This window comes from Trachypithecus francoisi, unplaced genomic scaffold (assembly GCF_009764315.1).
Source record: "Trachypithecus francoisi isolate TF-2019V2 unplaced genomic scaffold, Tfra_2.0 Lachesis_group2, whole genome shotgun sequence".
Classification (NCBI taxonomy): Eukaryota; Metazoa; Chordata; class Mammalia; order Primates; family Cercopithecidae; genus Trachypithecus; species Trachypithecus francoisi.
In genome coordinates, this window is record NW_022681465.1 from 71,510,227 (window position 1) to 71,527,503 (window position 17,277).

Consider the following 17,277-nt stretch of genomic DNA (forward strand, 5'->3'; position numbering starts at 1 on the left):
TGGTTTCCCAAAGTGCTAGAATTAAAGGAGTGAGCTATCACACCTGACAGAGACCCATCTCTTTTAAAAGAAAAAAAAAGAAAAAAAAGACAGACAAAAGAGTTCTTACCTAATAAGTGCAGCTGGAACCACGCGACTCTTGTTACTACATCCTTTAAGACTACCACAGAGAGTAACAAAATTCAGTGTGTTTATAAATAATACCTGAGTTGCCTAGAAAGGAAAAAAAAGACAAGAAAACTATTAAAATTATTTTACTGTAACCATCACTTATAATTCTGGCGACATAGAGATTACTATATTAATAAACTATCTAGGGAGAATTTCTCAACTGGCAAGGCAATATTGACCCCTGGTAGCCTTTGCTCTTTTATGTTCCACCTTAAGAACATTAGTTACCACAGTGCTCTTCTTTCCTCTTTTTCCCTTATTCTTTTTTCATTTCTGAAAGCCAAGTTTTGAAACTTACTGCATCTAATTTAAAGAATTTTACCAATCCACAATGTTAAGTTGGATTAAACACCACCAACTTAAAGAATATAAAGTAGGCTGGGCACAGTGGCTCACACCTGTAATCCCAGCACTTTGGGAGGCTGAGGTGGGAGAATTGCTCGAGCTCAGGAATTCAAGACCAGCCTGGGCAATATGGCAAAACCTCATCTCTACCAAAAAAATACAAAAATTAACCAGCCATGGTGGTATAAGCCTGTGGCCCCAGCTACTTGGAAGGCTAAGGTGAGAGGATCACTTCAGCCTGGGAGGTCGAGGCTGCAGCAAGCCATGATCGCACCACTATACTCCAGCCTAGGCAACAGATGGAGACCCTGTCTCAAAAAAAAGGGATATAAAGGAGTATTTAGAAAAAGAAAAATCTCAAAACTCGAATAAACTCCTTCTTTTATAGATTACTTTCTAAGACAGATATTTACTGACCTTGGGGTCTTTCTGATTAAGAGTTACTGCCAGGGTAAGGCCATCTCTTGAAAAGGCAGAAATTAGAGCTCCTCTTGACTTTACTGATTCACATTTAGGAATTAGACTGCAGAGATGACAGTCTTGTTGAGCCCAATGAACATGGTATGGCAATGATCTAAAAAAAAATGAAATAATTGAAAACAAAATGTATAGTAACTTTTAAATTTATATATAGTTCATTACAAAAATTAAAGGATCCATCCAAATTCCTACATGTGCACATATACTTAGGGAATATTTTAGAGACTATGTTAATCCATTGTGTTGCTGTAAAGGAATGCCTGAGACTGAGTAATTTACAAAGAAAAGGGGTTGGCTGGGCACGGTAGCTCACAACTGTAACCCCAGCACTTTGGGTGGCGGAGACCGGTGGATCACTTGAAGCCAGGAGTCTGAGACCAGCCTGGCCAACATGGTGAAACCCTGCCTCTGCTAAAAACACAAAATTAGCTGGGCATGGTGGCATGCACCTGTAATCCAAGCTATTCAGGAGGCTGAGGCAGGAGAACTGCTTGAACCTGGGAAATGGAGGTTGCAGTGAGCCAAGATCGTGCCACTGCACTCCAGCCTGGGCGACAGAGTGAGACTCCATATCAAAAAAAAAAAAAAAAAGAAACAAAGAAAGAAAAGGGGTTTATTCGGGCTCACGGTTCTCCAAACTGTGCAAACATGGCTTAGGCATTTCCTCGGATTCTTGTGAGGGCTTCAGGAAGCTTATAACCATGGCAGAAAGGAAAGAGGGAGAAGCATTTTCCCAAGAGAGGGAGTACGGGAGAGAAGGAGGAGATTCCAGGCTCTTTTAAACAACCAGATCTCCTGTGAACTCAGAGCAAGAACTCATTACTGTTAAGCAGAACACCAAGCCATTCATAAGGGATCTGCCCCCTTGACCCCAACATCTCCCACCAGGCCCCACCTCCAACACTGCAACATTAAGGATTATTTTCAACATGAGATTTGGAGGGGATGAACATCCAAACTATATCAGAGATCTTTCAGAAGTCTGTGCACAAAACAACAGCTGCAGATTATCTCAATAAATTGAATATCAGAGTTCTGTTAGTAGAGCCATGTTTTTATATGCATCCCCAAATATATTATACCTGCTTCCACTAAAAGTTTGGATAAACATATTTCAACATAATACCAAACATTTTTACAGGAATTTAAAAAGTAGGTCAGGAGTTCAAGACCAGCCTGGCCAATATGGTGAAACCCCATATCTACTAAAAACACAAAAATTAGCCAGGCATGGGGGTGCACACCTATAGTCTCAGCCACTTGGGAGGCTGAGGCAGAAGAATCACTTGAACCTGGGAGGCAGAGGTTGCAGTGAGGCAAGATTGCGCCACTGCACTCCAGCCTGGGCAACAGAGCAAGACTCTGTCTAAAAAAAATAATAAAATAAAAAATAAAAAGTAGAGAAGGCCAGGCATGGTGGCTAATGCCTGTAATCCCAGCACTTTGGGAGGCCAAGTCGGGCAGATCATTTGAGGTCAGGAGTTTGAGACCAGCCTGGCCAACAAGGTGAAACCGTGTCTTTACTAAAAATACAAAAATTAGTTGGGCATGGTGGTGTGAGCCTGTAGTCCCCGTTACTCTGAAGGCTGAGGCAGGAGAATTGCTTGAACCTAGAGGGCAGAAGTTGCAGTGAGCTGAGATCACACCACTGCACTCCAGTCTGGGTGACAGAGCAAGACTCTGCCTCAAAAAAACAAATAAACAAAAAAAACAGAAACAAAAATACAAAAAATTAGCTGGGCGTGGTGGTGCATGCCCATCATCCTAGCTACTCAGGAGGCTGAGACAGGAGAATTGCTTGAACCTGGGAGGCAAAAGTTGCAGTGAGCCAACATTGCACCACCACACTCCAACCAAGGAGACAGAGCAAAAAGACTCTGTTTCAAAAATAGATAGATAGATAGATAGATAGATAGATAGACAGACAGACAGAAAAGGGAAACTTCTGGGATAGTATCAATGTTCTACAATTGATCCAAGTGATATATATATTATATTTCAAATAGGTGTATATATTTCTCAAAGTCTATCTAGTTGTACACTTAAGATTTGTTCATCTTATTTTATTTATTTATTTATTTTCCAGACAGGGTCTCACTCTGTCACGCAGGCTGGAGTGCAGTGGCACGATTTCAACTCACGGCAACCTGGACCTCCCGGGCTCCAGTGATCCTCCCACCTCAGCCTCCCAAGCAGCTGGGACTATAGGTATACACCACTATGCTCAGCTTATTTTTTTTATATTTTTTGTAGAGATAGGATTTTGCTATGTTGTCCAGGCTGGTCTTGAACTCCTGGGCTCAAGTGATCCTCCTGCCTCAGCCTCCCAGAGTGCTACAATTACAGGCACCCACCACCACATTCAGCCAAGATTTGCTCATTTTACTTTATGTAAGTTATATCTTAATGTAAAATATAAAAATAAAACAAACAGAAAAATAAAAATAAACATCACACCGTTTTACTCAATCTTACTTAGGCATTGTAAGAAAATAATGCATATTTTCAGCCAGGTGACGTGGCTCACGCCTGTAATCCCAGCACTTTGGGAGGCCAAGGCAGGTGGATCACAAGGTCAGGAGTTCAAGACCAGCCTAACCAACATGGTGAAACCCTGTCCCTACTAAAAATACAAAAAGTTAGCGGGATATAGTGGTGGGCACCTGTAGTCCCAGCTACTTGGGAGGCTGAGGCAGGAGAATCGCTTGAACCCGAGAGGCGGAGGTTACAGTGAGCCGAGATCGCACCATTGTACTCCAGCCTGGGTGACAGAGTGAGACTCCATCTCAAAAAAAAAAAAAAAAAAAAAAAGTATATTTTTTATTTTCTTAGGCTTTTCAGAATAAAACTATCTTTAAATAAAATAACACTTAAGCATTTAAAAGGTATAATAGCAAATCAAAATAGTTACATCTCTTTTAAATTTCAATTGAATTCTTTTCCAAAATAGTTACTTTTATAGTCTTAGACAAGTAAAACCATAGCTTGTCTTATCTTTTACAAGTTCTCAAAAAAGAGAAACAAGACAAAAACAATATAAACTTTCTGGATTAAACATTTAGAAGTAAGAGAGGAAGAAATGATTTGCAAAGCCTCAGAAATCAAAACTCACAGTAACATTTACAAATTTTATTATATGTATATGGATCAAAAGATAATATTGTTTAAAAAGGGATAGAAAACATGGGGCCAGGTATGATGGCTCATGCATGTAATCCCAGCATTTTGGGAGGCCAAGGCAGGAGGATTGCTTGAGTCCAGGATTGCAAGACCTTGTCCGTTAAAAAAAAAAAAAAAAAATTAGCCAGGCATGGTGGCACACACCTGTAGTCACAGGTACTCAGGAGGCTGAGCTATGATTGTGCCACTGCCTCCCCAGTCTGGGTGACAGAGCAAGACCCTGCCTCTAAAAGAAAAAAAAAATCAGTAAGGAAATAAGGAAGAAAAAAACATTTACCTCACCTTATAGATGTAAATACATTCTCATGCCACCGAATTGCTAGAAATGTTAACTTCAGGCATTCCCCAGAATAAAAAGTAAATGAACACAGGCAGCAGTCTCCAAATAACTGTAGATAAATTTAAGATACTTTAGTATAAAATTAATGTGAAAATAAATCAAGATACTAAACATATATATATATATTCCTCGTCATAAACTAGTAAAAAATATTGAGATCTTGCTTATATTTTTAATTCTTAACATTAAGCTAAAGACTAAGTAATTTTTTTCTGAGCCAGAGGCAGGTCTCAAATATCAGGTTGTAGTTTACGCTCTTAAGGAAATATTGACATTTATTGTGACTATAACTGAAACTATTCTTACATATTTATTTTTCTCTTTTTATACTTTTATACTATTTAAATTAGCGCACCACCCTGAGAATGGGGAGGGGGGACAATAAAACTTTAAAATGCAATTTCTAACAATAGTGGTTTGGATAATAAAATGCTGATCCATACATACAAAGAATACTAAGCAGCTATTTTAAATGTGTTTTGGCTTTTTAAGTTCATGAATCTTTTATTTCCCAATTAAATGGCATATTTAGTATCAATTCTAGCTTGTTAATTTACCAAACAAGCATATACATATATATATATATTTTTTTTTTTTTTTTTTTTTTTTTTTTGAGACAGAGTTTCACTCTTGTTGCCCAGGCTGGAGTGTAATGGCATGATCTCGGCTCACTGCAACCTCCAACTCCTGGGCTCAAGCAATTCTCCTGCCTCAGCCTCCCGAGTAGCTGGGATTACAGGTATGAGCCAACGTGCCTGGCATAACAAGCTATATTTTTAAATCAAGGATAGAGAAAAGGAGTTCTAAGTTAAAACTACTTTTAATAAACACTTTTTAAAAATGTGACCCAAGAAATATAAAAATATCTTCTCCATATAAGAATTGCACAATTACTACGAAAATTTATGGTGACTAAAAATATACAGTTATATCATTATGCACTCTGCTAATCTGCTTCACAGATAAGAGTCTGAGACTGATTTTACCTCATTTTTTATAAAAACAGCATTCACTACAGCTTCTTTATCTTCAATGGAAGGCAAGAGAACTACTTCTTCAGGTATGACCTGGGACCACTGACCCACCAATGAAAGGCTCTTAGAAGATAAGATACTCTTTAATTCCAAATATTCCCAAAGAAATATGCATCCAGAAGGTGTTATGAGCAGAATTCTTTTCCCATTTCCAGATACATACAAATAAGGTCTCAAAGAGCTTGCTAAAAAAAAATAACAAAAAACGTAATTAAACCTCTGAAGTCTAAATTCCCCCCAAGAAAGTACTTAATTTATGTATTCTTACAATAAAAAACTAAATAATGTTACCATTCAGGATGTCAAAACTAAGACACTAGCAAAAAATTAAAAATACAACCCAGGCACAGCAGCTCATGCCTGTAATCCCAGCACTTTGGGAGGCTTAAGGAGACGGATCGCTCGAGCCCAACAGGTCAAAGCTGCAGCTATGATCATGCCACTATACTTCAGCCTATGTGACAGAACAAGATCCTGTCTCTAAAAAAGAAAAAGGTACAAAAAATAGCAATGTTTATCAAGTACTTATGTGGTATTAGAAACCTATTATTATCACAGAAATATTAGGCATGCCAGAATTTTCTTCTTCAAGTTGAATCTCAGTATCACAGATAAACACGACCAAAAAATACATATATATACACATACATGGAAATATATATACATATAGATACACATATGCACATATACAGAAACACATTTTCAAGACAATAACAGAAAAATGTTTCATGATGTTCTCCTATTTTTCCTAGTTAAATGAATTTAAACAAATAAAAAAATTTCCCACCGACTGTAGCTTTGATCATTTCCTTAGGCTTTTCAGTTATTGGTATAGTTTTCAAACAATCTTGATCTTTGTTCCAAAGGAAAAGCTCTCCTGTAGTTAGTACCCCAGCCAGCCAGGCATCTGTTTCCAAAAATGAAATGCAATACTTATAATCTAATATTTTCTTTAACATCACCCTAAGTTATTAAAAAATACAGTTTTAGTCATTTGAAAACATCAGTGCTACTTAACCATTACTGGATGTTGTTAGGACAAGAACATTCTTCAAGAAAGGCTGCAGACTAGGAATTTTCTTCTTTATCTTTCCTGATAGCAAATTAATTTCATTTATGAATTTATCATCCAAAAGAAAAACAGCTTCTTTTTCCTAAGAGAAGAAACATGTGAAGGACTCAAGAGGTGTTCGAAATTAATTCAACTTACTGCCTAAATAAATTATCCAGAAACCAAAGCAACATTTAAGAAAGATTATCCATTTGACCACAAATCATAAAATTAACATTCAGCTTAATACGCTATAGTAACCCGAACATTTTGAATTCTGTTTTAAAATACTTCATTAGAATTAATAGGCAAGGTGAACTAATAGTTGTATTTCAATTTCTTTGAAGTTTAAAATTATAGGAGTGTCTTCTAATTCTGCCAGCCAAAACTGGCTTATCTGTTTTTTAATCTTTTGTTGTTGTTTTTGCCCAGCCTGGAGTGCAGCAGATATTTACAGGCACTATCCCACTACTAATAAGCAGGAGAGTTTTGACCTGGTCCATTTCTGATCTGGACCAGTTCACCATTCTTAGGCAACCTGGTGGTTACCCCAGCCCCTTGATCCCGGGAGGTCATCATATTGATACGGAATTTACGGCAGACACCTAATCGTTATGGCACACTGCAGCCCAGAACTCCTGGGCTCAAGCAATCCTCTTGCCTTAGCCTCCTGAGTAGCTGGGACCACAGGTGCATAACACTGCACCTGACTCTCATCAATTTTAACAGCAGTAGGGGCCGGGCGTGGTTGCTCACGCCTGTAATCCCAGCACTTTGGGAGGCTGAGGCGGGCGGATCATGAGGTCAGCAGATCGAGACCATCCTGGCTAACATGGTGAAACCCCATCTCCACTAAAAATACAAAAAATTAGCCGGGCGTGGTGGCGGGCACCTGTAGTCCCAGCTACTCAGGAGGCTGAGGCAGGAGAATGGCGTGAACCCAGGAGGCAGAGCTTGTAGTGAGCCAAGATTGCACCACTGTACTCCAGCCTGGGCGACAGAGCAAGACTCTGCCTCGAAAAAAAACAGTAGTATGAGCAAGTTCTTTAATTATTTACTTAGATTAAAATATATAGCTTCTGAAATTCATAAATCCATGACTCTGCTCATCTTTTAATATCTAGAAAAAGTAGGCTGTTTTGAATTAACTGTTTTCATATATTTTAAGGCAGTGATTTTCAAAGCATAACTGAGCCAGCAGCATCAGCAACACCTCAGAAGTGGGGAGTTCAAGACCAGCCTGACCAGGCCGGGCGCGGTGGCTCAAGCCTGTAATCCCAGCACTTTGGGAGGCCAAGACGGGCGGATCACACGGTCAGGAGATCGAGACAACCCTGGCTAATACGGTGAAACCCCGTCTCTACTAAAGAATACAAAAAACTAGCCGGGCGACGAGGCGGGCGCCTGTAGTCCCAGCTACTTGGGAGGCGGAGGCAGGAGAATGGCGTAAACCTGGGAGGCGGAGCTTGCAGTGAGCTGAGATCCGGCCACCGCACTCCAGCCTGGGCGACAGAGCCAGACTCCGTCTCAAAAAAAAAAAAAAAAAAAAAGACCAGCCTGACCAACATGGTGAAATCCCATCTCTACTAAAAATACAAAAATTAGCTGGGCGTGGTGGCACACGTCTGTAATCCCGCTACGCGGGAGGCTGAGGCAGGACAATCACTTGAACCTGGGAGGCAGAAGTTGCAGTGAGGCAAGAAGGTGCCATTGCACTCCAGCCTGGGCAGCAAAGCCAGACTCCATCTCAAAAAAAAAAAAAAAGAAAAATACAAAATACAAAATATCCAACCCTACTGCAGACCTAATTAACTGAAAACTTTGGGAGTGGGGCCCAGCAATCTGTGTTTTAACCAGCTCTCCAGATAATTCTGATACATTGTAAAGTTTGAGAACTCCTGTTCTAGGGGAGTTAGTGGTATAGCTTCTCAGAGGAAATGTAACACTTAATTTCAATGATCATTACAAATACAGTAGGGTTGCCTACTTTCCCTAAGTGGGGAATCTATGCCACATATTATGAATGGCATTCCTGGATTACTAACGTACTGTGGCCCATTTCTTCCATCCTAGTTCCAAGAACACTTCATAGCACAATCATGAAAACCACAACAGGAGGAAACACTCCACTAACTGTTCCGGTAAAGGAAAGCTCAGGACATTAAATTTTCCATTTTGATATATGATGCCATCTCAAACTTAACTTAAACTTGACTTAAACATAATATGAATAAGAAAGTTGAAGTAAAAATCTTCTAAAACCACTTAACATTCTGGAAAAGCTAATTTGCTCATTATTATAAAGACAAAACACACACAAAACCCTGTTCAGTGTGCAGGTAGGTGATCCTCCTGTAGATCCTCCTCCAGTAAATGAAGTTTTATTTACTTAAGATCATAGAACACTCCTATATTACAGGCAAAACACACATGCAACATATAAAACTGGTACTGCTTGAATAAAGAAAAACCTACCTTTCCCAACCAGGAGACACGTGGCCATGGTTTTTTCTGCTTAATACTTGTTGATGTCAAAATTTCTAATCTTATCTCCATGTTTGTTAAGATATCAATGACCAATTAAGTAAAACAGTCCCAAGATTCTGTAAACAATAATAGTAATAATCATAAATGATCCATAATATTCACTGGGTTTTTGTTTTTTTGGTTTTTTTGTTTGTTTTGAGACAGTTTCGCTCTGTTGCCCCAGCTGGAGTGCAGTGGTGCGATCTCAGCTCACTTGCAACCTCCACCTCCCAGGTTCAAGTGATGCTCCTGCATTAGCCTCCCAAGTAGCTGAGACTACAAGCGTGTGCCACCACTCCTGGCTAATTTTTTTGTTTGTTTGTTTGAGACGGAGTTTCGCTCTGTCGCCCAGGCTAAAGTGCAGTGGCGCTATCTCGGCTCACTGCAAGCTCCGCCTCTCGGGTTCACGCCATTCTCCTGCGTCAGCCTACGGAGTAGGTGGGACTACCGGCGCCCGCCATTACGCCCAGCTAATTTTTTGTATTTTTAGTAGAGAGGGGGTTTCACCGTGTTAGCCAGGATGGTCTTCATCTCCTGACCTCGTGATCCACCCGTCTCCGCCTCCCAAAGTGCTGGGATTACAGGCGTGAGCCACCACGCCCGGCCACGTCTGGCTAATTTTTGTAATTTTTTTTTTTTTTTTTTTTTTTTTAGTAGAGATGGGGTTTCACCATGTTGACCAGGCTGGTTTCGAACTCCTGACCTCAAGTGATCCACCCACTCTGGCCTCCCAAAGTGCTGGGATAACAGGCATAATCTACTGCGTATGGACCACTGAAGATCTTAACTAAAAAATTTTCATAAAGTTTTGATTTATACTTTATTTCTGAGTTGGAGTTTTGCTCTTGTCGCCCAGGCTGGAGTGCTGTGGCGCAATCTCGGCTCACTGCAACGTCCGCCTCCCGGGTTCAAGTGATTCTCTTGCCTCAGCCTCCCGAGTAGCTGGGATTACAGGCATACAGCACCACACCAGGTTAATTTTTTTGTATTTTTAGTAGAAACGGGGTTTCACCATGTTGGCCAGGCTGGTCTCGAACCCCTGACCTTGGGTGATGCACCCGATTCAGCCTCCCAAAGTGCTGGGATTACAGGCATGATCCACTGTGCTCGGCCAAAATAGATGGGGTTTTTTTGTTTGTTTGTTTTTTAATAAAATAGCTTTAAAAGAAAAACTACTCTGAGACAGCACACAAAGATCTATCAAGATGCTAGCTATCAGCCAGCACGAAGGCCGAGATGGGAAGATCGCTTGAGGACAGGAGAGTTCCAGGCTTCAGTGAGCTGTGATTGTGCCTGTGAGAGCCACTGCACTCCAGCGTGGGCAACATAGCGAAGACTTCGGCTCAAAAATAAATAAATACAATTACAAATAAAATAAATTCTTTCAAAAGGGTTAACCAAATGCAAGAGGAACACTGGCATTAGAAAAGCATCATTTGCAGCTCCTAATGAAATAACAAATCCAGTCAATAGTATCAGTGCTGCTAAAATTATTGAGTGAAAAAAGACTGGGAACTTTATGCACTGACATACCCCAAATCCATTAGTCAATCTTATTTTTTTTTTTTTTTTTTTTTTTTTTTGAGACGGAGTCTTGCTCTCTCGCCCAGGCTGGAGTGCAGCGGCACCATCTCGGCTCACTGCAAGCTCCACCTCCTGGGTTCACACCATTCTCCTGCCTCAGCCTCCCAAGTAGATGAGACTACAGGCGCCCGCCACCACGCCCGGCTAATTTTTTGTATTTTTAGTAGAGACGGGGTTTCACCCTGTTAGCCAGGATGGTCTCGATCTCCTGACCTTGTGATCCGCCCGCCTCGGCCTCCCAAAGTGCTGGGATTACAGGAGTGAGCCAAAGCACCCAGCCCCATTAGTCAATCTTAAAATTGCTAACAGTGAGGAAAATTGACATTCTATTCCTCCGGATCCTGCACAAGAGGCTGGGGGGCTGGGGTCCAGGGCCGAGGTGTGGCCCAAGCCTGGCACCACCCACGCCGGGCGGCTGACCCCGGCCCCTCGGGGCTCCCGCGCTCCGTCAGCAAGCGACGCCGGGAGGCTGGGGTAGGCCCAGAGCGAGGACGGGCCCCGACTGGGCAGTGGGGATGTACCAGGGCCGGGTGCGGCTGGAGACGGCCCGGGAGGGAGGTCGCGGACCTGCCCGACAGAAGGGTGGATGAGGGGATACCAAGGACGCCCGGGTCCGGGGAGCCTAAGAGGAGGCCAGGGTCGCGGGGTAAGGAATCCGCGGGCAGTTACCTCCGCCAGGGGCAGGGCCCGGCCGGTCCGATGCGAGAAGGCGCGACAAGGCAGACTGAGCGGGGTGGAGACGCCAGGCTGCGGGCCCTACTGCCTTCCCCGACGCGGGCCTGCGTCCTGGCGACGGCGGAGGGCGGGCAGGAGGCGCGGGCGCTGCCACGGCGCCTGCTCGGAGCCGGCCGGGAACGCTGGCGGGCCTCCTCCGTCCTCCGCCCCTCCAGCCCTGCTCTCAGGCCCCCGCCCAGGCCCTCTAAGCTGGCAGCCGCGCCCGCCTCCGCGCTCCTCGCCCCTGCTGCAGCGAACTCCCCTCCTCAGCGGCCGCCCGGCCCCCTCAGTTCACTTCTCTTACGCGTTCCTCGGACGCTCCTCGTTTGAGCTCACAGGCATTGGGCGGGGCTTCGTGGGGGAGTCGCTTAATAACCGACCAAAACGGAACTCAAGGGCTGCCCCTTCCTAGCGGGGACCCTGCACAGACCCGAAAATAAGGAGGTTTTACTCTGCCCTCCCCAGTTCACATGGGCACCTTGGAACACTGAAGAAGGCATTTTCCGAACTCACTGCCCTAAGGACTTATTTTCCGCCCTGTTTTCACCTCCTTCACCCCTGTTCTCGTGACTGACAGGATTTGGGGTCACAAGCGGGCAGCCCGAGAGCTCTGCTCACCTGGAAAAGCATTTTTGTGTAGCTTAAATGTGAAGGCCTCAGGCAGTGGTCTGCTGTCCTCCTCCACCTGCGCCCATCATCACTCTTTTCTGTGACTGGCCTGTTTTTGAAGGCAGGACCTTGTCACCCTTGGCTAGGCCAAGTATGTTCTGCACAGAAAATGGCCCTGCCCTCTGCATTGGATAGCTAGCTCCTAGGTTGGTTTATTTTAGCTAATAAGCGTTACAGGATAGGAGGACTCCTGGCTGCATCAGAACCACAATTACCCCTGTGTTTCTGGGTGGGATAAGTGGCAGCTGACATTCTGGCAGCTCAGCCCCGCTTATCTCGGAGGTTATAGATCTGAGATGGTTTAGATCCACCCCCAAATCACGAACATTTTACATAAGCCGTGCTAGAGTTAGCATAAAAGTCTCACACAGAAAAATTTGGAAACTGAGAAATCCTAACCTATTCCCACAAATCTGTGTTCTCATTTTTAGGTCTTAAGATATGAAAACAATGGGATAACTGAGGCTGATTTTGCTGTGTGGCCATTAGACCTAGAAGTATTGGTGTGATTCTGGAGTTGATTGCTCACAATCAACTTACTTACTTATTTATTTATTTATTTATTTTCCTTTTTTTCCCTCCACTTCCTCCTCCTCTATTTAAAAACGTATGGAAATGTATCTGGCAATGTTTGCTGTAAAAGATAATGTATGGGGATGACTACGATTTGCTAAAATAAAAATCATTGAGCACTTATGTGTGTCAGACACTATGCTAGATATAAAGAGGGGAAGACAATGTTGTCCCTATTCAAAAGAGAGTCATGCACACAAGTTACAGTGCAGTCATAAATACCATGATCACAGTATGTGCAGGTCCATTTTCTCTATCCGGGCGATGGGAAGGTTCAAAACTAAGCTAGGTTTTGAATGAGGAATAGTTTCATTTTGAAGCACATCCATTTTGCGATACCTCTGGACCTATCTAGTGAACAATTTAGATGCATGGTTCAGAAGCTCGATGGGAGGCTTGGGAACACAGAATGTGTAAAATAAGCATCAGTCTCCCCTTCATGCTGCTCTGCACTTTTAAAGAGTCATCTCTCTTTAGTATATATTGGTAAGAGATTTTATGGATGATACCAATTCTTTTTTTCTTTTTTTTTTTGCGACAGAGTCTCACATTGTTGCCCAGGGTGGAGTGCAGTTGCACAATCTCTGCTCACTGCAACCTCTGCCTCCTGGGTTCAAGTGATTCTCCCGCCTCAGCCTCCCAAATAGCAAGAATTACAGGAGCCCACCACCATGCCCGGCTAATTTTTGTATTTTTAGTAGAGACGGGGTTTCACGATGTTGGCCAGGCTGGTCTTGAACTCCTGACATCGTGATTCACCCGCCTTAGTCTCCCAAAGTGCTGGGATTACAGGTGTGAGCCACTGCGGCCCGCCAGCATACCAATTCTTATGAGAGAGTGTCAGGGGTAGAAGAGATCCAGGAGAATGGTTGACCAGGTAAAAAAAACTGATAGAGGTCAAATAGAAATAAGCCTGAGAATTGCCCCGTCAGATTTAGTGTTTAGTAGGTATAGTTATAGTACCACATATACAATAACTGCATTCCTTTTGAAAGCATATAGTAAAATCGAATCTGATTAGCCTAAGTAACAGAGGTGATTTATTGTAATGATTCTGTAGATATTCTCCCTAGAGTGCTCCTATCCAATATAAATTTCTGTAATGATGAAAATGTTCTGTCTGCTCTAATATGGTAACCATTAGCCAAAAGTGCTATTGAGCATGTGAAATGTAGCTAGTGCAACTGAGACCCTGTAAACTAAGATTCCAGTCAAAGAGAAAGGAAAAAACAGTGAGCTTGCCCACAGTCTTTAAGACCTGGGCCCAGAAATAGTACACAATATTTCTGCTTACATTCCACTGGAGATAACTTAGTCACATGATCACACCTAACTGCAGAGAAGCCTGGGAAATGTAGATTAGTGGTGTACCTGGAAAGACTGAGAAAATGGTTTTGGTGGACAACTAGTGGTGGTCAGAATACAAAAAGTAATAATACAGATTTCCTGCTTTCAAGAATATCACAGGTTTAGTGGAAGACAGATGAGTATTTTACTAGCAATGAATAAAGAACATGCTGTACAAACCCAAAGAAAACAGTACGTATAGTCTGGATATTTGTTCCTACCTAAATCTCATGTTGAATTGTAATTCCCAGTGTTGGATGTGGGGGCTGGTGGGAAGTGATTGGATCATGAGGGTGGATTTCTTGTGAATGGTTTAGCACAATTCCTTGGTGCTGTCCTCATGATAGTCAGTGAGTTCTCATGAGATCTGGTTGTTTAAAAGTGTATGGCACCTTGGGAGGCTAAGGCATGAGAATCGTTTGAATCTGGGAGGCAGAGGCTGGAATGAGCTGAGATCATGCCACTGCACTGCAGCCTGTGTGACAAAGCAAGACGCTCTCAAAAAAAAAAGTGTGGGCCGGGCGCGGTGGCTCAAGCCTGTAATCCCAGCACTTTGGGAGGCCGAGACGGGCGGATCACGAGGTCAGGAGATCGAGACCATCCTGGCTAACACGGTGAAACCCCGTCTCTACTAAAAAAATACAAAAAATTAGCCAGGCGAGATGGCGGGCGCCTGTAGTCCCAGCTACTCGGGAGGCTGAGGCGAGAGAATGGCGTAAACCCAGGAGGCGGAGCTTGCAGTGAGCTGAGATCCGGCCACTGCACTCCAGCCTGGGCGACAGAGCGAGACTCCGTCTCAAAAAAAAAAAAAAAAAAAAAAAGTGTGTCACCTCCCCCTCCCCCATGCCTGTGTTCCTGCTTTTGCCATGTGACTTACGCACTCCCACTTTGCCTTCTGCCATGAGTAAAAGCTTCCTGAGGCCCCCGCCAGAAGCAGATATTGGTGCTATGCTTCCTATACATCCTGTAGAACCATGAGACAAGTAAACTTATTTTCCCATAAATTACCCAGTCTCGGGTATTTCTTTATAGCAATGCAAGAACAGCCTAATACAATGGTATTTCTCAAACCTTAATGTGCATGTGGATCAACTGGGAATCTTGTTAAAATATACATTCTGGGCTGGGCATGGTGGCTCATACCTGTAATCCCAGCACTTTGGGAGGCTGAGGTGTATGGGTCACTTGAGGTCACGAGTTCGAGACCAGCCTTGACAACATGGTGAAACCCCATTTCTACTAAAAATACAAAAATTAGCCGGGTGTGGTGGTGGGCACCTGTAATTCTAGCTGATTGGCTCATTGATGCAGAGGTTCAGCAGGTTTCATGCAAGTTTGATTGGGCAGGACCCTCGTTCAATTTTTCTTTAATTCTCTTCACTCTGCCCTTTGTCTTCAGGCCGGCTTCCTTTGTGGTAAGTGAGATGATGGAAAATTTACACATCTTACAAAGAAAGTGTAAGGTTTTTTTTTCTATAATTGAGCATTCCTTATAAGCCTCTACCCCAATGTGTTAGAAGGGAAGTCTTTATGTTGACAAATAATGGTAGTTCCATTTTGCTGTTGTTGTTGTTGGTACTTAAGTCTCTTTCCTATAACAGTTCTATCTTGTAGATTTTCTTTCTCTCATTCTAATCAACCTACAAAGTGGATCAATAGTGATAGTGGGCTGGGTGCAGTGGCTCACACCTGTAATCCCAGCACTTTGGTAGGACGAGGTGGGCAGATCACTTGAGGTCAGGAGTTTGAGACCAGCCTGGCCAATAGGATGAAACCGCCATCTTTACTAAAAATACAAAAATTAGCCAGGCGTGATGGCACACACCTGTTGTTGGGGTCCGCGTGTTTCCTAAACAAAGGAATGAACACACAAGACAACACAGGACAAGACATACATGGCGGCCGTGCCGAACGGCACACTCTGCTTTATTGTATACAGCCGTTTGTGGAATGTGACCAAGTCATGGGGCATGTGTTGCTTCTCTCACCTTTCCTTGACTCCCAAGATCAGTAAACATTAACCAGTTCCCAGAGCCCACTGTTTACAGCTGGCTCCTTTGTCCTTTCTGTTTGCAGAGAAGGACCGTCCTGCTTTGTCTGCAAGAGCAGGGCTTATCGGGAACGTCTCGTTTGCGAGCACGCAGTCCTCTACACCTGTAATCCCATCTACTCAGGAGGCTGAGACAGGAGAATTGCTTGAACCCAGGAGGTGGAGGTTGCAGTGAGCCGTGATAGCACCACTACATTCCAGCCTGGGCCACAGAGCAAGACCCCATCTCAAAGAAAAAAAAATTAGCCTGGCGTAATGGTGCACGTCTGTAGTTCCAACTACTTCGGAGGCTGAGGCAGAAGAATCACTTGAACCCAGGAGGCACAGGATGCAGTGAGCCAAGATCGTGCCATTACACTCCAGCCTAGGTGACAGAGCAAGACTCTATCTCCAAAAAAAAAAAACAGTGATAGTGGTAGGAGGGATTATATGCCCTAATGGTAGAGGGGAAGAGAGTGCTTGTAATTAACCTTTCTTTAATTATAAATATAGAAGATATAGAAGTATATATTTACATAATTATAAATATATAATCTATATTCTTATTTGGTGTGTTCAGTTTACTATAACAAAATACCATTGTGAAAGTTGTCATAGTCTGACCGGGCATGGTGGCTCACACCTGTAATCCCAGCACTTTGGGAGGCCGAGGTGGGTGGATCACTTGAGGTCAGGAGTTCAAGACCAGCCTGGTCAACATGGCGAAACCCTGTCTGTACTAAAAATACAAAAATTGGCCTGGCGTGGTGGCAGGTGCCTGTAATCCCAGATACTAAGGAGGGTGAGTCAGGAGAATTGCTTGAACCCAGGAAACGGAGGTTGCAATGAGCCAGGATCATGCCATGGCACTCCAGCCTGGGTGACAGAGCAAGAGTCCATCTCAAAAAAATAAAAGTAAATAAAAAATAAAAGAGAAAGAAACAAAGAAACTAAGAAAGAAAGAAAGAGAGAGAGAGAGAGAAAGAAAGGAAGGAAGGAAGGAAGGAAAGTAAGTTAGTTGTCTTAGTCAAAATAGAGTCACTAATGTTAAGAAAACCCTGACAAATAGAGCTGAGGAAGACCAGAAGACCATGAAGAGAGGGTTCTCACATTTACATGCCTGATAACAAGAAAGACTCTGCAACCTCACACAAAGGCCATCGCAATCATTAACAAAAAATGCTTCTGAAAGGACATCTGCCCAGCAACTGCCTGTGCAACTTCAGACTGGTGT

At 43.1% G+C, this 17,277-nt stretch overlaps 1 protein-coding gene across 9 annotated transcripts in view; it reads right to left on the minus strand.

Annotated features, from left to right (window-relative positions):
* CPLANE1 (ciliogenesis and planar polarity effector 1) overlaps nucleotides 1-11,557 on the minus strand; it is a 160,198-nt gene extending 148,641 nt beyond the window's left edge. For 7 of the 9 annotated variants that reach the window (XR_004429799.1, XR_004429800.1, XM_033179383.1 and 4 more), the window contains exons 1-8: nucleotides 11,381-11,510; nucleotides 9,077-9,204; nucleotides 6,569-6,704; nucleotides 6,338-6,457; nucleotides 5,503-5,735; nucleotides 4,459-4,565; nucleotides 934-1,090; nucleotides 110-213 (exon numbers count right to left, since the gene is read on the minus strand). Coding sequence is in view for 6 of the 9 variants with exons in the window: in XM_033179383.1 (XP_033035274.1) it covers nucleotides 110-213; nucleotides 934-1,090; nucleotides 4,459-4,565; nucleotides 5,503-5,735; nucleotides 6,338-6,457; nucleotides 6,569-6,704; nucleotides 9,077-9,157 (938 nt within the window). In the remaining 3 variants the exon portion in view is untranslated. Of the gene's footprint in view, nucleotides 1-109; nucleotides 214-933; nucleotides 1,091-4,458; nucleotides 4,566-5,502; nucleotides 5,736-6,337; nucleotides 6,458-6,568; nucleotides 6,705-9,076; nucleotides 9,205-11,380 lie in introns of those variants that run through there. The other 2 variants (XM_033179384.1, XM_033179386.1) reach the window with 2 other exon arrangements.
* Nucleotides 11,558-17,277: the final 5,720 nt, after the last annotated feature.